General features: G+C 40.5%; 1 protein-coding gene and 1 pseudogene across 5 annotated transcripts in view; both read left to right on the plus strand.

Annotated features, from left to right (window-relative positions):
- INTS4 (integrator complex subunit 4) overlaps nt 1-26,455 on the plus strand; it is a 117,798-nt gene that overhangs the window by 46,361 nt on the left and 44,982 nt on the right. For all 4 annotated transcript variants that reach the window (XM_009007371.5, XM_002754781.6, XM_054241868.2 and 1 more), the window contains 4 exons: nt 3,341-3,546; nt 7,161-7,303; nt 21,236-21,351; nt 26,184-26,317. In XM_009007371.5, the coding sequence (XP_009005619.1) occupies nt 3,341-3,546; nt 7,161-7,303; nt 21,236-21,351; nt 26,184-26,317 (599 nt within the window). The remainder of the gene's footprint in view (nt 1-3,340; nt 3,547-7,160; nt 7,304-21,235; nt 21,352-26,183; nt 26,318-26,455) is intronic.
- On the plus strand, nt 13,177-17,111 carry LOC118145777 (ferritin heavy chain pseudogene; annotated as a pseudogene). The gene has a single exon (XR_013523223.1). The product of XR_013523223.1 is annotated as a ferritin heavy chain pseudogene (transcript).

A 26,455-nucleotide genomic window follows, 5' to 3' on the forward strand; every position in this document is an offset into this window, starting at 1 on the left:
AAACCTCTTGTTTTTCACTACTTGAAGCAAAGACCTCTCTTTTCTTTTTTCTTTCTTTTTTTTTTTTTTTTTTTTTTTTTGAGGCAAGGTCTTGCTCTGTCGCCCAGGTTGGAGTGCCATGGTGCAATCACGGCTCACTACAGCCTTGACCTCCTGGGCTCAAGTGGCCCTCCCACCTCAGCTTCCTGAGTAACACAGGACTGCAGGTTAGCACTACCACACCTGGCTAATTTTTATATTTTTTGTAGAGACAGGGTTTTGCCATTTGCGCAGGCTGGGCTTGAACTCCTGGCCTCAAGCAATCCAGCCACCTTGGCCTCCCAAAGTTTTGAGATTGCAAGCATGGACCATCATGCCTGGTCACAAAATTCTTCTAATAAACTGTGGTTTTATAGGCCCTGTGTGAGTTCTGGAGATTATTTCTTCTCATTTTTTTGGGTGTTTTTTTTCCCCAGGACTCAGATGGTCTCTATCTCACAGATCAGAACTCAGCTGAAGACTTAAGGTGACCATCTGCAGATCTCCCAAGCTTTCTGTCTCTCTCTGTAGTTCTCTCCTTTTCAGTAATTTGCCCTATGAACTCTAGCCACATTGGCCTTCCCAAACTCACAGCTCAGTCTTCTCAACTCAGGGAGAGAAGACCTAGTGCCTGGAGTCTCTCTAAACTAAATTGCTATAATCATTGACATCACCTCGTTTTCTTTTCAGGGATTGCAGTCCTTTATTGCCAGATGCCCAGTGTCTGGAATGCTGTTGTTTCATATATTTTGTCTCTGTGTCATCCTTGGAGGGTAAAGCTGGTCCTCATTACTCTATCTTGCAATACACATCCCATAAAGCCCTTGTGATTTCCATATGCTATCTGTCTAACACAGATCCCAGAATTTCAGTGCTTTGAGATGATTGACTCCAGTCTGTTCATTATCAGCAAGTGTAACAGACCTGGCGAGGTAATGTTAATTGTCCAAATTTTACAGTAAATTTGTGCCAGAGACCTGTACCCAGTCTTAAAAATGTCTATAAAAACATACCTCAGGATAGAAAATACTTCTTAGAAGGGCAAGAATATTATTTTTGAAAGACAGTTTTTCATCAGTAGGATGGGCTAGTAAGGATTGGGCTAGCCTATCATTTGTTCTAAAATGTTCCATATATAGAAACTAAATAAAGCCACCTCTGCTTTTTGATTCTCTATGAACTTAAAATATGAATTGCAAACCTATTTTATCCTAAAATGAATAACTGAAACCTATTTTGTTTCTATTAGCATGTTTGCTTTGGTTAGTTTCTGCAACTGAATTTCATCACTTTTAACATTTATGTGATTTACTTATACAGTTTTCAGTTTGTCATTAAGTTTTTTGTTTTTTTTTTTTTTTTTTAAGATGGGGTTTCACCATGTTGGTCAGACTGGTCTTGAACTCCCGACCTCAGGTGATCCGCCCGCCTTGGCCTCCAAAGTGCTTGGATTACAGACGTGAGCCACCACTCCTGGCCGCCATTAAGATTTTTTAAATAAGTTTTTTTATTTTTAATTTTTATTGGTACATACTAGACATATATATTTAAGGGGTACTTGAGATGTTTTGATAGAGGCATGGAATATGAAATAATCACATCATCTAGAATAGGGTATTTATCTCCTTAAGGATTTATCCTTTGTGTTACAAATGTTATTAAGATGTAATCAAATTAAGTTTGAAAAGTGAGTAGACCATAACCCATTATCAGCTATGACAGCTTTCTAATTTTATCACATTGATAAAATTCTGGGTAAATTTGGGTTTTAGGGGCACATTGCTGGGAATGAAATGGAACCTTATTTCACTGGCTGTTTAGTGTAGTGCCTCACATACTTCTAGTCTTCTAATTTATCTATCTTCTCCCTCCTTTTTGGGACTTTGTGCATGCAGCTCTTCTTCTAGAAAGGCCTTTTTCTTTCTTTTGGCTTAGGAGCTCTTTTAGATATTGTTTTTAGGAATCACATATTACAGAAAGCCACCTCTGATCCCACTGATTGGGCTATATTTCTTCATGTGCATTTTCTTACATTACCTGTGGTTTTCCATGGTAACAGTCATCACTCTGTAATACAGTTAACTATTATTGTTTGTAAGCCTGAGGGGCAATCTTACTTTTGTTCATCTTTGTATCTTTAGTACTAAGTACAAAGCTAATAAGTAGTTAAGTCTGGACCCAGTTAATGCATGTGCAGTTGCTGAGAATCAGTCTTTTTTTAAAATATAGTATAGCAGATCCCTTTTCTCTGCTCTGTACCCGTAGGGAGTCTGTTACATATTATTTATTTATTTTTAATTAAAGGTTTAGTTTACTTTAATCTTAATAATAATGATAATATTATTTACTAATTGACTTTTTTTTTTTTTAATTGACTTTTTAAAAAGCACTTTACTGTGGTTCGAATACTGTAAGACAACTTAGTTTTCAAGAAGTTCAGTTAATGTAGACAGACATGTGACTTGATCACACATATGTAAAGTTAGATTTAAACCATAGTCCTTGTGACAAAAAAGTTCATGTTCTTAGATCAACATGAAGCTGGGTGTTCTGTGAAACTGTGGCCATAGAGATCTCCCAGGGAGAGTTTATAGACTGAGAGGAGTAGAGAATAGAAGATAGCCTCAAGGAGAAGGAATCCATCTTGTACTTCTCCCATGGCTCTTAATTTGAGTTAATATACATATATATAATATGGGGCTTCAGTGTGTTGCTTAGGCTGGCCTTGAACTCCTGGGCTCAAATGATCCTCCCACCTCAGCCTCCTGAGTAGCTGGGACTTTGGTGTATGCCACTGCACCTGGCTGATGTGCAGTTTTGTTTTGTTTTTATGAGACAGGGTCTCTCTCACTCTGTCACCCAGGATGGGATGTAGTGGCATGATCATGGCTCACTGCAGCTTTGAACTCCTGGACACAAATGATCTTCCTGCTTCAGCCTCCCAAGTAGATGGGACTATAGGCATGCACCACCACACTTGGCTAATTTGATTTTTTTATGTTTTGTTTTTGTTTTGTTTTGAGATATGGTCTCACTCTGTCACCCAGGCTGGAGTGCAGTGGCACAACCTTGGCTCAATGTAATTTCTGCCTCCCAGGCTCAAGTGATCTTCCTGCCTTAGCCTCCCAAGTAGCTGAGACAACAGAGGCACGCTACCACACCCAGCTAATTTTAAAAAGTTTTTGGTAGAAACGGAGTTTTACCACGTTGCCCAGGCAGGCTCAAGTGATCTGCTCACCTTGGCTTCCCAAAGTGTTGGGATTACAGGTGTGAGCCCCTTTGCCAAGCCTGATATGCAGTTTTATTGTTCTTTCTTTTCTAGAGGTTCGTATTGCTGCTGTGGAGGCCCTCTGCATGTTGGCCCAGTCTTCACCCTCTTTTGCTGAGAAGTGCCTTGATTTCCTGGTTGACATGTTCAATGATGAAATTGAGGAAGTACGTCTGCAGTCCATACATACCATGAGAAAAATCTCTAACAATATCACCCTCCGAGAAGATCAGCTTGACACTGTCCTGGCTGTGCTAGAGGTGAGTGTTTCTAGTTTGTTACTCATTTCTTCATACCTGCCCCCAGCTGTTAAAATCAGGTATTGTGCTAGGCATTGGTGACAGAATAGTTATAAGCAGCACAGTTCTGCTTTCTATACCTCTTCCCTAAGATGGAAGAAATTGACTGTGAAACAGGACATTTGAATAAGCTTGGTCTTGCTGTGATTAAGAAAGGATAGGATGCCTAGAGAATATATAGTGTCTAACCTGATTGGCTGAGGTGAGGTTGGGAACCTAGGGAAGAAGGAGAAAATCATATAGTGGACACTGAAGGAGTAGGACTTAACTAGGCATCTTTTTTTTCCTCCTTCTTTTGAGACAGGGTCCCACTCTGTCACTCAAACTGAAATGCATGTTTTTTAAAGGAGAAGTGGCACTGGGGGTAGGATGAAAGGGTACCAAACAGAGGGAGCAATGTCTAAAGATGCAGAGATAAGAGAGAATATGATATATTTAAGGAGTTAAGAGTTTATTATAATGATAGCATAGAGTTGAAGTGATGGGAGAGTGGAGGAAGTGGCTATAGATAAGGAAGGGGCTAAATAATGAAGAGTTCTATTCAACCTTTAATTTGATTTTATTCTTGTAGTGAATCATAGGCTGTTACAGCAGCAAGTGTTCTTAGGGATTGATTCATTCTACCCTGGGAATTTTATAGAGGAAAAAGTGAGTTGTCTGAGGTAGTTAATGGCTGCACGAGAATGTAAACACAGAGTTGCTTCCCAGGCTGTACAGCTCTACGTGTTTCTTCAATTATTTTTCTAAAATATCTGGATTTTATTTGCAACTATGGAAGTTCTTCATCGTATTCATAAATGGGGTTTGGCCTCTGGTTTCCTTTTTTGAGGAAGATGGGTTTCAGATGTGAAAGGGATAGTAATTAGGTGCTTAGTTGTTAGAACACTTATAATAGATTTCTACTGCGTACCTTAAAGAGCAGCTGGTGCTTTGGTTTTGAAGGTCCCTACCATTCTCTCAGCTGCCTAGCACTTCTACTAAGATTTTTCCTGAATTATAAATCTTTATAACTTTTTGTGTATTTTTTCCTGAAAATAAGTTTACATTCTATCTTCATGGGTGGTCTCATACATAGTCTAGCCACTCCTTTCCTTTTTAGCTTTCTTTTCAACCATTCCTCACCTTGAACTTTATGCTGAAGTCACTTTCCTACACATACTGCTTTTCCTCACAATTTTGCCTTCAATGTAACTTCCCCTCTTTTGCAAGTGGCTTGCAAAACTGCCGCTTTGACCTAGGGGTCTTCCACATATTCCCACAGCCTACATTAGGTAATATATCCAGGAAGCCTTCCCTAATTGTTACTTCCAATCCTAGGAGGGCTAAATGCCACTTCTCTATTCCCATAGCACCCTGTGTATACTGCCCTAGTATTTTTCAGTGATTCTCTGTTTCATGAGACTGTAAGCTTCTCAAGGGGTCTTGACTTTTCTTTTTCTTTTTCTTTTCTTTCTTTCTTTCTTTCTTTCTTTTTTTTTTTTTTTTTTTGAGGCAGAGTCTCGTGCTGTTGCCCAGGCTGGAGTGCAATGGTGCAATCTTGACTTACTGCAACCTCTACCCTTTGGGTTCAACCAATTCTCCTGCCTCAGCCTCCCAAGTAGCTGGGATTATAGGCACACACCACAGTGCCTGGCTAATTTTTGTATATATTTTTTTAGTAGAGATGGGGTTTTACCATGTTGGCCAGGCTGGTTTTGAACTTCTGACCTCAAGTGATCCATCCACCTTGGCCTCCCAAAGTGCTGGGATTATAGGCACACACCACAGTGCCTGCCTAATTTTTGTATATATATATTTTTAGTAGAAATGGGGTTTTACCATGTTGGCCAGGCTGGTTTTGAACTCCTGACCTCAAGTGAATAGATCTATTCACCTTGGCCTCCCAAAGTGCTGGGATTACGGCGTGAGCGATTGTGCCAGGCCGACTCTTTATTTTTTTTTATTACCAATGTCTTGCAGCAGTGTCTGACACAATTAGGTGCTCGGTAAATGTTTGCTCAGTAGCTGAGCTATGTTCCACGTGATGTTTTGATGTACAGAATTATTTACAGGTATGCTTATTTGTGAGCATAAGGTATATAACTCACAAAGAATCCTTGCCTTTTAATTCTGTTTGGGAGATCAGACCCATATAAACTTATAGTAGACTGTTCTTCCACCCTGCTGTACACTGCTCCCTTACATTTTCTGTGTCACTGTACTTCATTTCTTTGAACCTTACCTTGCTGACCCTTCCAGCTAGAATTTGCTTTTTGTTGTTGTTGTTGTTGCTATGCCAAGATCCTACCCTGCCTAGAAAAATTCACATTTTTATTCAACAAGCACTGTCTATGTGATAGAAATACAGGGTTATCAAAACAGGATCCCTGCTGTCATAAAACTTATATTCTAAAGAGATGGAGTCAACAAACAAAGTGATTTCAGATGGTGATAAATGTTATACAGAAGATAAACAGTATGATGGAGGAATGGGGAATTTCACTATAATTTGAGTGGTTAGTAAAACCTTTCTGAGGAGATGATGTTCAAGTTGAATCTTGAAAGATAAACAGAAGTTAGCTATGTGAAGACTGGGAGAAGAACTTCAGGTAGAGGCAACAGCTAGTGGGAAGACTCTAAGGCACAAGTGAGCTTTGTTGTGTCTGCAGAATAAAGAGAAAGCCAGTAGGATTGAACCATAGTGAGAAAGTAGAAATGTGGCATAAGGTGAAGTCTGAGAGAGGCATTGGGGACAGGTAGAGAGCCTTGTAGGCCATTTTAAGATGTTTGGATTTTATTCTAACATTATGGAAAACTATTGCAGAATTTTATAAATAGGAGTGACATTTCGATTTGCCTCTCATTTAATGTTTCTCATTCTTGAAGTCTTGAAATTCACATCAGCTAGATTGACTCTTTCCCTCACTCCTCCATTTAACACATACAGGTATACCTCTCTTTATTGGGCTTTGCAGATACTGTGGTTTGTGTGTGTTTGTGTGATGGTTTGTTTTTAATAAATTGAGAGATTGTGGCACTGAGCGAGTCTGTTGGTGCCATATTTCCAATAGCATGTGCTCACCTTATGTCTGTGTCACATTTTGGTAATGCTTGCAATATTTCAAACTTTTTTATTATCACATCTGTTATGGTGATCTTTGATCAGTGATCTTTGATGTTACTGTTGTAATTGTTTTGGGATCCCACAGACTGCGCCTGTATATAATGGCAAACTTAAGTGTGTGTGTTCTGAGTGTTCCACTAACTGGCCAAACCCGGTTTCTCTCTTAGCCTTTCTTCTTAGCCTGTCCTTTTTCCTAGTTGCAAAAAGGCTCTTTTACCTTTAGCATCATGTTTGAGTTCCAGATAGGATGGAGAAGGGAGGTTAAAGAGCAAAGGGAACAAAGCTACTGCCTCTAGTCCTTTATTTATCAGTAAAATGAAAGATATTTCAGGAATTTCAGCCAAAGAACTTCCACCTACTTTGTTACATGGCCACCCTAGATGGGAAGGTGGCTAGGGAGAAGGGGATGGTAGATAGAGGCTGAGTCTGCTAACCAACAGTAACTACTGTTATTATTAATTTTTTTTTAAAGGATTCATCCAGAGATATTCGAGAGGCTCTTCATGAACTCTTATGCTGTACTAATGTTTCAACCAAAGAAGGGATTCATCTTGCATTGGTGGAGCTACTGAAAAATTTAACCAAGTACCCTACTGATAGGGACTCCATATGGAAGTAATGACTTTTTTGCCCATTTACTCACTGAATCCCATAATGTGGTAAATGTACAATGCTGATATTTGTTCCGTCCTTATAGATTGAGGATAGTATGGCCCTGAATTTTGCCTCTAATTTAGAAACCTGATTCAACTTAACCAAACTCTTAAGAATCTGATTCCTAAGCTGAGTTTCACATTTGAGATTACTTATTAATATGTCCATCTATCCACCTAGCAGATACGATGTGCCTGCTTTGTGCTGACTATGCACCAACTCCTGTGGTAGCTGTTACAAGTATACAAATGAATTAATTAGATTTCCTCTTTCTCATATATAGTGGGGTTTTTTTTGTTTTTTTTTGTGTGTTTGTTTTTTGACATGGAGCCTGTTCTGTCAGCAGGCTGGAGTGCAGTGGTGCAATCTCAGTTCACTGCAACCTCTGTCTCCCAGGTTCAAGTGATGTCGGCCTCAGCCTCCTGAGTAGCTGGGACTACAGGCATGCACCACCATGCCTGGTTAATTTTTGATTGTTTTTTTTTTTTTTTTTGAGACAGAATCTCGCTCTGTCACCCAGACTAGATTGCTGTGGTACAATCTTGTCTCTTTGCAACCTCTGCCTCCCAGGTTCAAGCAATTCTCTTGCCTCAGCTTCTTGAGTAATAACTGGGATTACAAGTACATGCCACCATACCCAGCTAATTTTTGTATTTTTTTTTAGTAGAGATGGGGTATTACCTTGTTGGTCAGGCTGGACTTGAACTCCTGACCTCAAGTGATCCACGTGCCTTGGCCTCCCAAAGTGCTGGGATGATAGGTGTGAGCCACTGCATCTGGCCACTACTATGTAGTGTTAATCACTCCTGTGTCTATTTTGCATTTTTGTAAAGAATCAGATCCATCATCATAGAGATTATAGGCAGGGCAGGAGGCAGAACTACGTAAGATGGGAAATCACAATCATTTTCTCCTTTGATTATCTCTAATTTTATTCAGTACCATCAAGTTATTAACACTGTTCATGAACCTTTGTTTGAAGAATGACTCTATACATGTAATTAATATAAATGTGTTCTACATGTTTAAATGAGTTTATATGATGAGACTACTTCAACTGTGTATAGCTTGTCTTTAAAAACGTTGTTACTAAAAGTAGAAAAACTATGGGTTGAATCAGCTATTTAGAAAATATATTAAAACTGACCAACATGGTGAAACCTCATCTTACTAAAAATAGAAAAATTAACCAGGTGTGGTGGTGGGCGCCTGTAGTTCCAAGCTACTTGAGAGGCTGAGTCAGGAGAATCGCTTGAACCCAAGAGGTGGAGGTTTCGGTGAGCCGAGATTGTGCCACTACACTCCAGCCTGGGCAACAAGAGTGAAACTCCATCTCAAAAAATAAAAAAAGAGAAAAGAAAAGAAAATATATTAAAACTGAAAATACCAGGGGAGTCTCGCTCTAAGAAACTTTTTTGGTATCTGGTTTTCCATTTTGCCATTCCTTTGTATAGTCCCATTCAGCTCAATTTGATGTATATTTATTTAGTGTCTTCAAGAAGCTCTCAGTCATTTAGGGTGTGGGGTTGCAGTGGGGATAAACACCTATATAAGTAACTGGAGTTCTGTGGAGACCCAGCATGTCTCCACAGAAGGAAGGAATGTTAGAACATTCTTCTAGCATTAAAATAAGATTTTTGGTTATTTGGTTCACTTAGAAAATTTACATAAGGCTGTCTTTATTGGGTGATTGTGGACAAAGAACTCCTAAACCACATAGTGCTTCAAAAGCTTTTGAAGTCACCTGTTCTAATTTTTTTTTAAGTTTAGAGACAGGGTCTTACTATGTTGTCCAGGCTGGTCTTGAACTCCTAGGCTCTAGTAATCCTTCTATCTTGGCCTCCCAAAGTCCTAGGATTACAAGCATGAGCTAGTGCACCTGGCCAACTTATTCTAATTATCACTTATTTTTTTTCCACCTTTTCCAATGAATAGTGGTGTTATTTAGAAATAAAAAATAGATGAGGCCAGGCATGGTAGCTCATGCCTGTAATCCCAGCACTTTGGGAGACTGAGGAGGGAGGATCAAGCCAGGAGTTTGACATTAGCCTGAGCAACAAAACCAGACCCTGTCTCTACAAAAAATTTAAAAATTAGCCCAGTGCAGTGTACATACACATAGTCCCAGCTACTTAGGGAGGCTGAGGCAGGAGGATTGTTTGAGCCCAGGATTTAAAGGCTGTGGTGAGCCACGTTGATACCAGTCCACTCCAGCCTGAGTGACAGAGCAAGACCTTGTCTCTTAGAAGGAAAAAACTGATAAAAGAGTAAAGAAGGCCAGGCGCGGTGGCTCATGCCTGTAATCCTAGCACTTTGGGAGGCCGAGGCGGGTGGATCACGAGCTCAAGAGATCAAGACCATCCTGGTCAACATGGTGAAACCCCGTCTCTACTAAAAATACAAAAAATTAGCTGGGCATGGTGGTGCATGCCTATAATCCCAGCTACTCAGGAGGCTTGAGGCAGGAGAATTGCCTGAACCCAGGAGGCAGAGGTTGCGGTGAGCTGAGATCGCACCATTGCACTCCAGCCTGGGTAACAAGAGTAAAACTCTGTCTCAAAAAAAAAAAAAAAAAGTGTAAAGAAAGAGTGACCTATTTTTTAAAATTTTGATAAACATAAATGCATAAATGAAAGTTCTGAAGGAGATAGTTTGGTCTGTTTATATATCTTTAGTTCATTCAATAAATGCTTACTGACCACTTGCTATAACCCAGTCAATGTGTTAGGTGCTGTAGAGATTTAAAAATTGAATGGGCTCAGACCTAGCTCTAAAATAGCAAGAAGGGAGAGCGGTAGCAAATATGTGGGTAGGGAGGTGGATGAGACAGTAAGAAATTTAGTGTATTAAGAAGACATAATTGAAGTCTAGCTTTAGAGAGGCCCACATGTATAGGGGCCTGTAAGGTGACCCATTTAATAACACTTGTGGTGCCCATATGAGTTACTAATAGAGTAAGATCAAAATAAAGGAGTGGCAACTGGAAGCTAAAATTCTTTATTTACAGTGTGCCCTGAGTTATATTGAGTAAAAGTGCTTAGAGAGGCCTGAAAATAAATGAAACAAGTTCTTTCCACCTAGAAGGAAAAACATCAGACTGGGAAAAGCATACTTTCTCAAGAAGATCACATGCTTTAGATTAGATGACATTCATATCCCCATATACTTATGAATTTTTCAGTGTTTATTTTCTCTCTCTTTTGCTGATCTACCTGTTCTCCAGTCCCTGGTGAAATCTCCTGTGTGACCATCTGCTATGTGAATATTTCTTTTTCTATTTCTTTTATTATTTATTTATTTATTGCATTTTAGGTTTTGGGGTACATATGAAGAACATGCAAGATTGTTGCATAGGTACACACATGGCAGTGTGGTTTGCTGCCTTCCTCCTCACCACCTATATCTGGCATTTCTCCCCATGTTATCCCTCCCCAACACCCCACCCTCCGCTGTCCCTCCCCTGCTTCACCCCCGACAGACTCCAGTGTATGATGCTCCCCTCTCTGTGTCCATGTGTTCTCATTGTTCAACACCCACCTATGAGTGAGAACATGCAATGTTTGATTTTCTCTTCTTGTGTCAGTTTGCTGAGATGATGGTTTCCAGGTTCATCCATGTCCCTAAAAAGGACACGAACTGATCGTTTTTTATGGCTGCATAGTATTCCATGGTGTATATGTGCCACGATTTCTCTGTCCAGTCTATCGTCGATGGGCCTTTGGGTTGGTTCCAAGTCTTTGCTGTTATAAACAGTGCTGCAGGGAACATTTGTGTGCATGTGTCCTTATAATAGAACGATTTATAATCCTTTGGATATATACCCAATAATGGGATTGCTGGGTCAAATGGAATTTCTATTTCTAGGTCCTTGAGGAATCGCCACACTGTCTTCCACAGTGGTTGAACTAATTTACACTCCCACCAACAGTGTAAAAGTGTTCCTATTTCTCCACATTCTCTCCAGCATCTGTCTCCAGATTTTTTATTGATCGCCATTCTAACTGGTGTGAGATATTATCTCAATGTAGTTTTGATTTGCATTTCTCTAATGACCAGTGATAATGAACATTTTTTCATATGTTTGTTGGCCTCATGTATGTCTTCTTTTGTAAAGTGTCTGTTCATATCCTTCGCCCACTTTTGAGTGGGATTGTTTCTTTTTTTCTTGTAAATCTGTTTTAGTTCTTTGTAGATTCTGGATATCAGCCCTTTGTGAGATGCGTAGACTGCAGAAATTTTTTCCCAATCTGTTGGTTGCTGATTCACTCTAATGACTGTTTCTTGTGCCACGCAGAAGCTGTGGAGTTTGATTACGTCCCATTTGTCTATTTTGACTTTTGTTGCCAATGCTTTTGGTGTTTTAGTCATGAAGTCCTTGCCTATGCCTATGTCCTGAATAGTTTTGCCTATATTTTCTTCTAGGGTTTTTATGGTGTTAGGTCTTCTGTTTAAGTCTTTAATCCATGTAGAGTAAATTTTAGTGTAAGGTGTCAGGAAGGGGTCCAGTTTCTGCTTTCTGCACATGGCTAGCCATTTTCCCAACACCATTTATTAAACAGGGAATCTTTTCTCCATTGCTTGTTTTTGTCAGGTTTTCAAAGATCAGATGGTTGTAGATGTGTGGTGTTGCCTCCGAGGCCTCTATTCTGTTCCTTTGGTCTATATCTCTGTTTTGGTCCCAGTACCATGCTGTTTTGATTACTGTAGCCTTGTAGTATTGTTTGAAGTCAGATAGTGTGATGCCTCCAGCTTTTTTCTTTTTGCTTAGAATTGATTTGGCTATGTGGGCTCTCCTTTGGTTCCATAGAAAGTTTAAGGTGGTTTTTTCCAGTTCTGTGAAGAAGGTCATTGGTAGCTTGATGGGGATAGCGTTGAATCTGTAAATTACTTTGGGCAGTATGGCCATTTTCACAATATTGATTCTTCCTAACCATGAGCATGGAATATTTCTCCATCTGTTTGTGTCCTCTCTTATTTCATTGAGCAGTGGTTTGTATTTCTCCTTGAAGTGGTCCTTTACATTCTTTCTTAGTTGTATTCCTAGCTATTTTACTCTTTTTGTAGCAATTGTGAAAGGCAGTTCGTTCTTGATTTGGCTCTCTTTAAGTCTGCTATTGGTGTATAGGAATGCTTGTGATTTTTGCATATTGATTTTGTATCCTGAGACTTTGCTGAAGTTGCTTATCAGTTTCAGGAGATTTTGGGCTGAGAAGATGGGGTCTTCTAAATATACAATTATGTCTTCTGCAAATAGCAACAATTTGACTTCTTCCTTTCCTCATTGAATACTCTTTATTTCTTTTTCTTGCCTGATTGCTCTGGTTAGAACTTCTAGTACTCTATTGAATAGGAGTGGTGAGAGAGGGCATCCTTGCCTAGTGCCAGATTTCAAAGGGAATGCTTCCAGTTTTTGCCCATTCAGTATGATATTGGCTGTTGGTTTGTCGTAAATAGCTTTTATTATTTGAGATACATTCCGTCAATACTTAGTTTATTGAGGGTTTTTAGCATAAAGAGCTGTTGCATTTTTGTCAGAGGCCTTCTCTGCATCAATTGAGGTAATCATGTGGTTTTTGTCTTTGGTTCTGTTTATGTGGTGGATTACATTTTTAGACTTGCGTATGTTAAACCAGCCTTGTATCCCCCAGGATGAATCCTACTTGATCATGGTAGATAGGCTTTTTGATGTGCTGTTGCAATCAGTTTACTAGTATTTTATTGAAGATTTTTGCATCTATGTTCATCATGGATATTGGCCTGAAGTTTTCTTTTCTTGTTGAGTCTCTGCCGGGTTTTGGTATCAGGATGATGTTGGTCTCATAAAATGATTTGGGGGCCAGACGTTCTTCGCCAAGAGTCGCCGCGGTTTCCTGCTTCAACAGTGCTTGGACGGAACCCAGCGCTCGTCCCCCACCCCGGCCGGCCGCCTACAGCCAGCCCTCCGTCACCTCCACACCGTGTCCTCGGATCGTCCCAAGGCCCCCGCCTCTCCAGCGCCGCGCAGCCACCGCCGTCGCCGCCTCTCTTTAACCGCCGCCATGACGACCGCATCACCTTCACAGGTGCGCCAGAACTACCACCAGGATTCAGAGGCCGCCATCAACCACCAAATCAACCTGGAGCTCTACGCCTCCTATGTTTACCTGTCCATGTCTTACTACTTTGACCGAGATGATGTGGCTTTGAAGAACTTTGCCAAGTACTTTCTTCACCAGTCTCATGAGGAGAGGGAACATGCCGAGAAACTGATGAAGCTGCAGAACCAACGAGGTGGCCGCATCTTCCTCCAGGATATCAAGAAACCAGACCATGATGACTGGGAGAGCGGGCTGAATGCGATGGAGTGTGCATTACATTTGGAAAAAAATGTGAATCAGTCACTACTGGAACTGCACAAACTGGCCACTGACAAAAATGACCCCCATTTGTGTGACTTCATTGAGATGCATTACCTGAATGAGCAGGTGAAATCCATCAAAGAATTGGGTGACCACGTGACCAACTTGCACAAGATGGGAGCACCCCAATCTGGCTTGGCAGAATATCTCTTTGACAAGCACACCCTGGGAGACAGTGATAATGAAAGCTAAGCCTTTGGCTAATTTGGCTAATTTCCCCATAGCCACAGGGTGACTTCCTGGTCACCAAGGCAGTGCATGCATATTGGGGTTTCCTTTACCTTTTCTATAAGTTGTACCAAAACATCCACTTAAGTTCTTTGTACCATTCCTTCAAATAAAAAAATTTGGTACCAAAAAAAAAAAAAAAAAAAATGATTTGGGAAGCATTCCCTCTTTTTGGATTGTTTGGAATATTTTCAGAAGGAATGGAAACAGCTTTTCTTTGTATGTCTGGTAGAGTTCTGCTATGAACTCATCTGGACGTGGGCTTTTTTTGGGTGGTAGGCTCTTAATCGCTGCCTCAACTTCAGCCTTTGTTATTGGTCTATTCAGAGTTTCGACTTTTTCCTGATTTAGGCTTGGGAGGATGCAAGTGTCCAGGAATTTATCCATTTCTTCCAGGTTTGCTAGTTTATGTGCATAGAGTTGTTTGTAATAATCTCTGATGATGGTTTGAATTTCTGTGGAATCTGTGGTGATATCCCCTTTATCATTTTTTATTGCATCTATTTGATTATTCTCTTTCCTTTTTGTTAATCTGGCTAGTGGTCTATTTTGTTTACCTTTTCAAAGCACTAGCTCCTGGATTTACTGATTTTTTTGAAGGGTTTTTTGTGTCTCTATCTCCTTCAGTTCTGTTCTGATCTTAGTTATTTCTTGTCTTCTGCTAGCTTTTGAGTTTTTTTCTTGCTCCTCTAGCTCTTTCAATTTTGACAATAGGGTGTCGATTTTAGATCTTTCCTTGCTTCTCATGTGGGTATTTATTGCTGTATATTTTCCTCTAGACACTGCTTTAAATGTGTCCCAAAGATTCTGGTACGTTGTGTCTTCAATCTCGTTGGTTTTGACGAACATCTTTATTTCTGCCTTCATTTCATTGTTTATCCAGTCAACATTCATGAGCTAATTGTTCAGTTTCCATGAATCTGTGCAGTTCTGAGTTAAGTTTCTGAATTCTGAGTTCTAACTTGATTGCCCTGTGGTCTAAGAGGCTGTTTGTTATGATTTCCATTCTTTTGCATTTGCTGAGGAGTGATTTACTTCCAATTATGTGGTCACTTTTAGAGTAGGTGTGATGTGGTGCTGAGAAGAATGTATATTCTGTGGATTCTGGATGGAGAGTTCTGTAAATGTCGATCAGGTTTGCTTTCTCCAGGTCTGAGTTCAAGTCCTGGATATCCTTGTTAATTTTCTGTCTGGTGGATCTGTCTAATACTGACAGTGGAGTGCTAAAGTCTCCCACTATTATTGTGTGGGAGTCGAAGTCTCTTTGTAATTCATTAAGAACTTGCCTTATATATCTGGGTGCTCCTGTATCGAGTCCATATATATTTAGGATCGTTAGGTCTTCTTGTTGTATTGATCCTTTTACCATTATGTAATGACCTTCTTTGTCTCTTTTGATCTTTGTTGCTTTAAAGTCTATTTTATCAGAGACGAGAATTGAAACTCCTGCTTTTTTTTGCTGTTCATTTGATTGGTAGATCTTCCTCCATCCCTTTATTTTGAGCCTTTGTGTATCCTGGCATGTGACCTGTTTCCTGGATACAGCACACTAATGGGTTTTGGTTTTTTATCCAATTTGCCAGTCTGTGTCTTTTGATTGGTGCATTTAGCCCATTTACATTTAGGGTTAATATTGTTATGTGTGAATTTGATCCTGCCATTTTGATGCTAGCTGGCTGTTTTGCCCGTTAGTTGATGCAGTTTCTTCATTTTTGTTGATGCCCTTTACCATTTGGTATGTTTTTGGAGTGGCTGGTACTGGTTGTTCCTTTCTATGTTTAGTGCTTCTTTCAGGAGCTATTGTTAAGCAGGCCTGGTGGTGATGAAATCTCTGAGTAATTGCTTGTTCATAAAGGGTTTTATTTCTCCTTCGCTTATGAAGCTTAATTTGGCTGGATAGGAAATTCTGGGTTGAAAGTTCTTTTCTTTAAGGATGTTTAATATTGGTCCCCACTCTCTTCTGGCTTGTAGGGTTTCTGCTGAGAGATCTGCTGTTAGTCTGATGGGCTTCCCTTTGTGGGCAACCTGACCTTTCTCTCTGGCTGCCCTTAGTATTTTCTCCTTCATTTCAACCCTGGTGACTCTGACGATTATGTGCCTTGGGGTTTCTCTTCTTGAGGAATATCTTTGTGGTGTTCTCTGTATTTCCTGGACTTAAATATTGGCCTGCCTTGCTATGTTTGGGAAGTTTTCCTGGTTAATATTCTGAAGAGTATTTTCCAGCTTGGATTCATTCTCTCCTTCACATTCAGGTATACCTAACAAACCTAGATTAGGTCTTTTCACATAGTCCCATATTTCTTGGAAACTTTGCTCATTTCTTTTTACCCATTTTTCTCTAATCTTGCCTTCACATTTTATTTCACTGAGTTCATCTTCAACCTCTGATATCCTTTCTTCTTGGTCAATTCAGCTGTTGAAACTTGTGTATGCTTCACGAAGTTCTTGTGTTGTGTTTTTCAGCTCCATCTGTTCATTTTTATTCCTCTCTAAGCTGTTTATTCTCATTAGCATTTTGTCAAAACTTTTTTCAAGGTTCTTAGTTTCTTTGCACTGGGTTAGAACATGTTCATTTAGCTCAGAGAAGTTTATACCCACCTTCTGAAGCCTGTTTCTGTCAATTCATCAGACTCATTCTCCATCCAGCCTTGTTCCCTTGCTGGTGAGGAGTTGTGATCCCTTGGAGGAGGAGAGGCATTCTGGTTTTCGATATTTTCATCGTTTTTGCACTGGTTTCTTCCTATCTTTGTGGATTTATTTATCTTTGGTCTTTGTAGTTGTTATCTTTGGGATGAGATCTCTGAATGGGTGTCCAGTTTGTTGAAGATTAAGTTATTTCTTTCTGTTTCTTAGTTTTCCTTCTAACAGTCTGGCCCCTCTGCTATAGGACTGATGAGGTCTACTCCAGGCCCTGCTTGCCTGGGGATCACCTGCAGCAGCTGCAGAACAGTAAGGGTTGCTGCCAGTTTCTTCTTCTGCTATGTTTGTCCTAGAAGGACACCTGCCAGATGTCAGTCCGAGCTCTCCTTTATGAGGTGACTCTTTGGATATATGGGGGTCAGGGAGCTGCTTGAGGAGACAGTTTGTCCTTTATAGGAGCTCAAGTGCTCAGCTGTGAGCTCCATTGTTCCATTCCGAGCTGCTGGGCAGGTATGTTTAAGTCTGCTGCAACAGAACTCATAAACACCTTTTTTTTTTTTTCTGCTGAGGTGCTGTCCCGGCGAGGTAGGGCTTTCTTTATAAGTTTCTGTTGTGCTGCTGCGTTTTTTCAGTGCTGCCCTGGCCAGCGAGGAGGCAGCCTAGTGACAGTCTGCCTGCAGAGGCTTTGCTGAGCTGCTGTGGGCTCTTCCCAGCTGCCCTGTGAACTTCCCTACAGTCCTGTTTATAGGGATATAGTTAGAACTGCCTCAGCAATGGCGACCCTCCTCTGTAATGGCAGACTCTCTCTATGATGGTCGACTGCCTCGTCAATGGCGGACTACCTTGCTAATGGCAGATGCCCCTCCCCACAGAGCTGGACCATCCTGGGTTCAGCTGTGCTTGCTGTGAAACTCTCAATCCAGAGCGTTTCAGATTACTGTTTTTTGTGGGGGTGGGACTGGCTGAGCCTGATCACCTGGCTCCTGGTCTTAGACCCCCACCCCTTTTTTTTTTCAGTTGACTCTGTCTCCTGGGCATGCCAGTCACCAGTTGAAACAGTGCCTGGGTTTGTGTGATTTCTTGTGTGTAGACCTGGTGCACTGGCTGAAACAGCTGCTGGAGACTTGTGGTGCTTTTTTGCTGGGGAATCTCCTTGCCTGGCTCACTGTTTCAGTCCCCTTTTTTTCAGTTGAATGGGCAACTCTTTCTCTCAGGTGTTCCAGTCACCAGTTGAAAAGGCGCCCAGATTTGTGTGAGATTTTGTGCAGAGACCCGCTGAGCCAGCTAAAAGAGTCGCTCTGGGGGCTCGTGGCACTTTTTTTCCTGGGAATCTTCTTGCCTGGCTCCCAGTTTCCCTCCCCTTTTTATCAGTTGAATGGGCGACTGTGTCTCCCAGGCATTCCAGTTGCCTGTTCAAAAGGCGCCGGGATCTTTGTGATTTCCCGAGCGGCGACCCACTGCACCAGCTGAAACAGCCACATGGAGATTCGTGGTGCTTTTTTGCCCGGGAATCTCCTGGCCTGGCTACCTGTTTCAGTCCCCTTTTTATCAGTTGAATGGGCGACTCTGTCTCCCAGGTGCTCCAGTCACCAGCTAAAAGGCGCCTGGACCTGTGTATTTTGTGCAGAGACCTGCCACGCTGGCCAAAACAGCTGCACTGGCGACCCGTGGGGCTCCTCCACCTGGAAATCTCCTGGTCTGAGGGCAATAAAAATCTGTCTGGAAATGCGATGTCCACTAACCCTCCACGTTCTCGCTGGGAGCTGCGATCCTGAGCTGCTCCTAATTGGCCATCTTGGATCCCCCTATGTGAATATTTCTCTGGTCGTATTGATCTCTTCTACCTTTGACACGTAGCAGTAGAATTTCATTCATTTAATAGTTCATACCTTGTAGTGTTGAGTAGAATTTCATTCATTTGATAGTTCATACCTTGTAGTGTTGGTCATCTTTGCCTCAGCTGAATTATAAACTCTACAAGGACAGAATTAAGATATATATATTTTCAATTTAGTTCCCCTTTTTTTTTATTCTTCAGAGAAGGAAATAGGTTCTGTGCCCTTTTTTTTTTTTTGAAACAGAGTCTTGCTCTTTTGTTTAGGCTGGAGTGCAGTGGATGTGATCTCGGCTCACTGCAACCTCTGATTCCCAGGTTCAAGTGATTCTCCTGCTTCAGCAGGAGAATCCTGAGTAGCTGGGATTACAGGCGCCTGCCACCATCCCCGGCTAATATTTGTATTTTTAGTAGAGATGAGGCTTAACCATGTTGGCCAGGCTGGTCTCGAACTAGTGACCTCAAGTGATCCACCGTGTTGGCTTCCCAAAGTGCACCTTCTAAACCAGAACCTAACAAATAAAAAATAATAAGGTCGGGTGGGGTGGCTCATGCCTGTAATCCTAGCACTTTGGGAAGCTGGGGCACGTGGATCGCCTGAGGTCAGGAGTTCAAGACCAGCCTGGCCAACATGGTGAAATGTCATCTCTACTAAAAATGCAAAAATCTGCTGGATGTGGTGGCCCACGCCTGTGATCCCAGCCACTCAGGAGGCCTAGGCAGGAGAATCACTTGAACCTGGGAGGGGGAGGTTGCAGTGAGCTGAGATGATACCATTGCATTCCAGGTTGGGCAACAAAGCAAAATTCCATCTAAAAAAAAAAACCATAAAAAATAATAAAAATATATAATTACCTTGGTTGTATTAGTTCCTTATAGTTTATAAAGGACCTTTATATAGTTATAATAGCTAACATTGAGTTCTTACTATATGACAGACACTTTGCTAAGTACTTTATGTTGGTTATTTCATTTAATGCTTATAGCAACACTGTGAAGTAATGACTTTTTTTTTTTTTTAAGACAGAGTCTGGTTCTGTCTCCAGGCTGGAGTGCAGTAGCACCATCTTGGCTCACTTCAACCTTCTCCTCTTGGGTTCAAGAGATTCTCCTGCCTCAGCCTTCTGAGTAGTTGGGATTATAGGCGCACACCAGCATACCCAGCTAATTTTTGCATTTTTAGTAGAGACGTGGTTTCGCTATATTGGCCAGGATGGTTTGTTGATCCTGTGATGTGCCCGCCTTGGTCTCCCAAAGTGCTAGGATTACAGGCGTGAGCAGGACAACTACCTTGTCCTGCCTAAAGTAATGACTTTTAATCCCAGTTTGTAGATGAAAAAATTTACTTGCCTAAGGCTACTCAGTTTCAGACAGATGACTGGTTTCAGAACTTCACCCAGGATATCAATTAGAATGCTTTTGCCCACAAGTAAAAAAGACAATCTGATTAAAAATATCTTAGCCAATTGGTCTAAGTTTTTTCATAAAAATAAATCAGAAGGTTGGTTTCAGGATTGCTCATTCAGCAGGTTACCAGGGCTCTTTTTGGTTTCTCTGCAGTTCCGTTGGCTTCTCATAGTTATAAGATGGCTGCCTCATAAGATAGTATCTCAAGACAGAAAGGAAGGGTCATTCCCTTTCATGCATTGCTCTTTTGATTTGCAAAACCATCCCTGAGAAGCTCCCCAGCCAATATACTCTCATGCTCCATTTACTAGACGTGGCTTACTTGTCTACCAGCAAACCAGTCACTGGAAAATGGGAATGGAATTGCATTGATGGATTTAGACCAACAGTGGTTCAGATGATGTGCTGGATTTGCCTTTTCTTAGCACTTTGCTGCCTGCCTGATATCTGAGTAAAATCAGGGCTCTCAGGAAGAAAGATGGGGGAAATGGCTGTTGGTTAAATAACCAGTTCCTTTTTTTTTTTCTTTTCTTTTCTTTTTTTTTTTTTTTTTATTTGAGACAGAGTCTCACTCTGTTGCCAGGCTGGAGTGCGGTGACACCATTTTGGCTTACTGCAATTTCTGACTCCTGGTTCAAGCAATTCTGCTGCCTCAGCCTCCCAGGTAGCTGGGATTATAGGTGTGCATCACCATGCTGAGCTATTTTTTGTATTTTTAGTAGAGATGGGGTTTCACCATGTTAGCCAGGATGGTCTTGATCTCCTGACCTTGTGATCCACCCGCTTCGGCCTCCCAAAGTGCTGGTATTACAGGCATGAGTCACTGCGCCTGGCCTGTCGTTCTTTTATCTTTATAATAACCTTTTTTTTTTGAGACAGAGTCTCGCTCTGTCAGCAGGTACCAGGCTGGAGTGCAGTGGTGCAGTCTTGCCTCACTGCAACCTCTGACTCCCAGGTTCAAGAAATTCTCCTGCCTCAGCCTCCCCGAGTAGCTGGGACTACAGGCATGTGCCACCACACCCAGCTTATTTTTGTATTTTTTAGTAGAGACAGGGTTTCACCATATTGGCCAGGATGGTCTCAATCTCTTAACCTTGTGATCCGCCCACGATGGTCTCAATCTCTTAACCTTGTGATCCGCCCACCTTGGCCTCCCAAAGTGCTGGAATTACAGGTGTGAGCTACTGTGCCTGGCCCAATAACCAAATTTTTAAGATGAATTAACTGAGTTCCAGAATAATTGGATGACATATCTGAAGTCATAGAGTTAGCTAAAGTATATGATCAAGAATTTACATTTCCAGTTCAGGTTTTCTGATTCCAGTTCCTAGTACTTTCATAGGACTTAGGAATTTGTTGATGTGCATTCTTATTTGTTTGTTTCAGGTGCTTGAAGTTTCTGGGAAGTCGGCATCCAACCCTGGTACTCCCCTTGGTGCCAGAGCTTCTGAGTACCCACCCATTTTTTGACACAGCTGAACCAGACATGGATGATCCAGCTTGTATCCTCTTTTGTGCTTAAGATGGGCCCTGATGTGTTGGCAGACAGCTTTGGCATCTCCTTCTGCAGTGTAGCTGGGGTGGTGTGAATTTTCTTTTTTTTTGTTTAGAGACAGTCTCACTCTGTTGCCCAGGCTAGAGTACAATGGCCCAATCTTGGCTCACTGCTACCTCTGCCTCCCGGGTTCAAGCATTTCTCCTTCCTCAGCCTCCTGAGTAGCTGGGATTACAGGCACCTGCTACTCGCCTGGGTAATTTTTATATTTTTAGTAGAGACAGGGTATCACCATTTTGGCCAGGCTGGTATCAAACTCCTAACCTCAGGTGATCCGCCTGCCTTGACCTCCCAAAGTCCTGGGATTACAGGCATGAGCCACCGTGCCCAGCCTTGGTCTGAGTTTTCTTTTTGACATTTATTTAGCACCTACTATTCCACATACTGCTTATAGTCATCTCTTTATTTATTTATTTATTTTTTGAGATGGAGTTTCGCTCTTGTTACCCAGGCTGGAGTGCAATGGCGCAATCTTGGCTCACCGCAACCTCCGCCTCCTGGGTTCAGGCAATTCTCCTGCCTCAGCCTCCTGAGTAGCTGGGATTACAGGCACACGCCACTATGCCCAGCTAATTTTTTGTATTTTTAGTAGAGACAGGGTTTCATCATGTTGACCAGGATGGTCTCGATCTCTTGACCTTGTGATCCACCCGCCTTGGCCTCCCAAAGTGCTGGGATTACAGGCTTGAGCCACCACGCCCAGCCTAGTCATCTCTTTATATCCATTGGGAATTCATTCTAGGACCGCTCTTAGATACCAAAATGCACAATGTTTAAATGCCTCATATAAAATGGTGTATGGAATATAACTTTCTCACGTCCTCCCATATACTTTATCTCTAGATTACTTATGATACCTAACACATTATAAATGCTGTGTAAATAGTTGTTATGTTGCATTGTTCAGGGAATAATGACCAAAAAAGCCTGTACATTTTCTGTACAGTTGCAAGCACTTAAAAAAAAATATTTTCCATCTGCGATGTGTTGAATTCATGGTTGCAAAACCCAGAGATGGAGGGCCAACTATAAGTGCATTATACAATTTATCTCTCATCTTCCAAACAACTCTGGAAGGAGGTATTATTCTCAGTTTGCAGATTAGGAAACTGAGGCTCAGAGTGTTAAGTAACTCTATAAGTATCAGATTTGTGATTCCAAGCCAGAAAAAAATCTCTGGTTTTAAAGCCTGTGCACTCTTCTTAATGTCTTATACAATATTTAGTTCGATCTTTAGCCTGAGAGAGGTGATGGCTGAGCTAGGCTCCATGACTACTCTGCCTCTGAAACAAGTTCAGTGGGTTTATGATAGCGTATACAGCATGCCATGCGATTGGATTGTTTTCCAGTAATGGGGATACATTTACATTAGTGCATCCACACTCTCCTAGGGTTCTTTTTGCTCTGTGGCCAGATCCTTGGTGAAGTTTAAGAGTAGTTACTGAAACACAGAGATCAGCCATGTAACTGGCTATTGTAGTTGGGTGACCATTATAGTCTCCCTTAATGCTCTTTTTAAAATTCGAATTATTTTATTTTTTTAATTGACACATAATAATTACACATATTTATGGGGTACATATTGATATTTTGATACATAGGTATATTGATCAGATCAGGGTAGTTAGCATATCCATCCTCTCAAACATTTATCATTTCTTTGTATTGGAAACATTCAGTATACTCTGTCTAGTTCTTTGAAACTATTTGTTATTATTAACTCTAGTCATCCTACAGTGCTATAGAGCCTAGAACTTACGCCTTCCATCTCACTGTAATTTTGCAAGCTTTAACAAGTCTCTCCCTTTAACCATCCTTCTTCTCCCTTAACCTCCCTTAATTCTGTTTGTTTACTTTCATAGGGCTTTTGGGGAATTTTTGAATTTAAAGATCTGTGTAATTGATATACTAAGCAATGCCTGACTTCACATTTGCATTTAAGAAAGACACATTCTGATCTTACCTCTAAAGGTATAATCTAGCTATTTGAAATTCAGCCCATCAGGGATGAGCTTGTACGGTAGGTCTTACTACTAACTCAGAAGACATACTGAAATGCTCTGAAATTTGAAGGCCCTTTACATTGAAAACAAAAATTAAAACATTTTGTTTTAATTAAGCCTATTTTGTTAAGATATTTTTCGGGATAGTTGGAAGATTGTTTTATTTGCTACTTACGTTTGGCTGTCAGAGCTTGCTCCCACATTTACCTTAGGAAAATTAAGATTTTAGCTTTTCTCCAATGTAAGAGAAGTCTAAAAGTAAGCAAGCTGGTGTGACAGCTCCATATTATTCTTGGTGATACAAGCTCCTTCTGTTTTTCTGTTCTGCTATTGTTAGTTGTCCAAGATTGTTGCTAGTCTCCAATCATCATGTCCAGGTTCTAGGCAGGAAATCAGAGGATCTCCAGAATAAAATTTGTATTCTGTTACTAAAGAAAAAGGGAAGGATGGTTGCTGGGTAGACAGATAGAAGGCTCTGCCATAGGGAAGCATGGAAGATTGTTGGAAGATGTGTTTATCTTTTAATTTCTGATTTTCCCTTCAGTATAAAATTATTATATATAGAAAGAAAATCCAAAAACATAGAAGAAATTTCATTATTTAACATCTTAAGTCTTATTAGCCAGAGTAATCTAGTGTTAATATTTTGGATTATTTTCTTCTCCTTAAAAAAAAAAAACTTGAGTTGGAATTTTGTTGCTTTTATTTTTTAATATAATTCATTTCATTGACAACTATTGGATAATAGTTGCTATCATATCTTCTATATATTTTAGAACCTGTTCTTTTCACTTACTATGAAAAATGGTATTCATGCTACCAAAATCTATTAAAGAAAAAGAAAAAAATATTTATGGTACAAAATTATAAATTTTATATATATATATTTTTCTTTTTGGTGACAAAGTCTCTGTCATTCATGCTGGAGTGCAATGGCACAATCATCATTGCTTACTGTAGTCTTTACCTTCTGAGCTCAAGTTATCCTCCCTCCTCAGCCCTCAAGTAGTTGGGACTACAGGCATGAGCCGCCAGACCCAGCTAATTTTTTTGTAGAGATGAGTTCCCACTTTATTACCCGAATTCAAATCATCCTCCTGCCCCAGCTTCTCAAAGATGCTGGGATTACAGACATCAGCCTCCACACCCAGCTTATAAATACAATTTTTAATGATTGTACAGCTGTGTTTTACCTACATAATGGCATAATTTGTAATCATTAAAAATTATGTATATATAACTATATATGTATATGTTATATATATACATGTATATATGTATATGTTATATATATACATATATATATATATATACATGTATATATATATATATGTATATATATAACAATCATTCTCCTGTTTTTGGACATTTAGGTTATTTCTGATTGCAGTAGTCCCCCCTTACCTGCTGTTCACTTTCTGCAGTTTTAGTTACTTGCAGTCAACTGTAGCCTGAAAATATTAAATGGAAAATTCCCGAAATAAGCAATTAATAGCTCCAAATTGCATGCCGTTCTGAGAACTGTAATGAAATTGAATAGCATCGTTTTCCATCCCACTCAGGATGTGAATCATCTCCTTGTCCAGTGAACTCATACTGCATATGCTAACTGTCCATTAGTCACTCCGTGGCTATCTCGGCTATCAGATTTGATTTTGTAATGGCCCCAGAGTGCAATAGTAGTGATGCTGGTAATTCAGATATGCCAATGAAAAAGCCCTAGAGGTCTTCCTTGAAGTGAAAAAAATGAAAGTTCTTGAGTTAATAAGAAAATTGTACATTGAGATTGTTAAGATGTACATATGATAAGACAAATTTTCTATCCATGAAATTGTCAAGAAGGAAAATAAATTTTTTTGCTTGTTTTACTGTTGCACCTCAAACTGCAAAAGTTATGACCACAATGCTTGATAAGTTCTTAGTTAAGATGGAAAAAGCATTAAATATGTAGGTGGAAGACTGGAATAGAAACCTGCCATCATGTTCCAGTTGATGACTGTCGAATTCAGTACTGTCTGCAGTTTCAGGCATCCATTTGGGGTCTTGGACCATTTCCCCCCAAGGATAAGGGGGACTACTGTATCTGATAATGATTCTGTGATATTAGGCTGTTTAATTAGATTTTGCAATGTGGAATTACTCAACATGTGTAAGACTTACTGTCTGGTACTAAATTTTCCGATTGTGCTTATATATATATATATATATATATTTTTTTTTTTAAATGGAGTCTGGCTCTGTTGCTTGGGCTGGAGTGAAGTGGCACCATCCCAGCTCACTGTAAACTCTGCGTCTTAGGTTCAAATGATTCTGTCTCAGCCTCCCGTGTAGGTGGGATTATAGGCACCTGTCATCATGCCTGGCTAATTTTTGTATTTTTATTAGAGATGGGGTTTCACCTTGTTGACCAGGCTGGTCTTGAACTCCTGACCTCAGGTGATCCACTCACCTCAGCCTCCCAAAGTGCTGGGATTACAGGTATGAGGCACCGCACTCAGCCAGTATGTACTTTGATAGGCAATATAGTTGCCTACTTCATAGACAAAACCGTTTCTATTTTTTTGTATTCTTGGCAGCATTCTGACATTTTTAAAAACCTTTGGTAATTGAGATGTGTATTGGATAGGGAAATGTATTTCATTGTTTATGTTTGCATTTCTTTGATTATTAGGAAATCATAGTCTCTTGATGGAGATTTTAGAGGTGGAAAGTGAGAATACCAGATTCTGGCCAACCTTTTATACTTCCAAGTTTACTTAACCCACTGATCTATCAGATATTGCAGTTTTGGTACTTATTTTCAATGCTGCTAAAACCTGTCCAACAATGCCAGCATTGTTCTCAGATCATACCTTCAGGCACTATGCCTATCTCCGAGACAGTCTTTCTCATCTTGTTCCTGCCTTGAGGGTATGTTGAAAACATCTGTTGTCTTTGTTTTTGTTTTGCATGGGATAGGGGTTGTTTTTATTCTTGTTTTCCCTTGAGATGGGAGTCTCACTATTTTGCCCAGGCTGGTCTCAAATCTCAAATCATGGACTTAAGCCA

This window comes from Callithrix jacchus, chromosome 10 (genome assembly GCF_049354715.1).
Source record: "Callithrix jacchus isolate 240 chromosome 10, calJac240_pri, whole genome shotgun sequence".
Classification (NCBI taxonomy): Eukaryota; Metazoa; Chordata; class Mammalia; order Primates; family Cebidae; genus Callithrix; species Callithrix jacchus.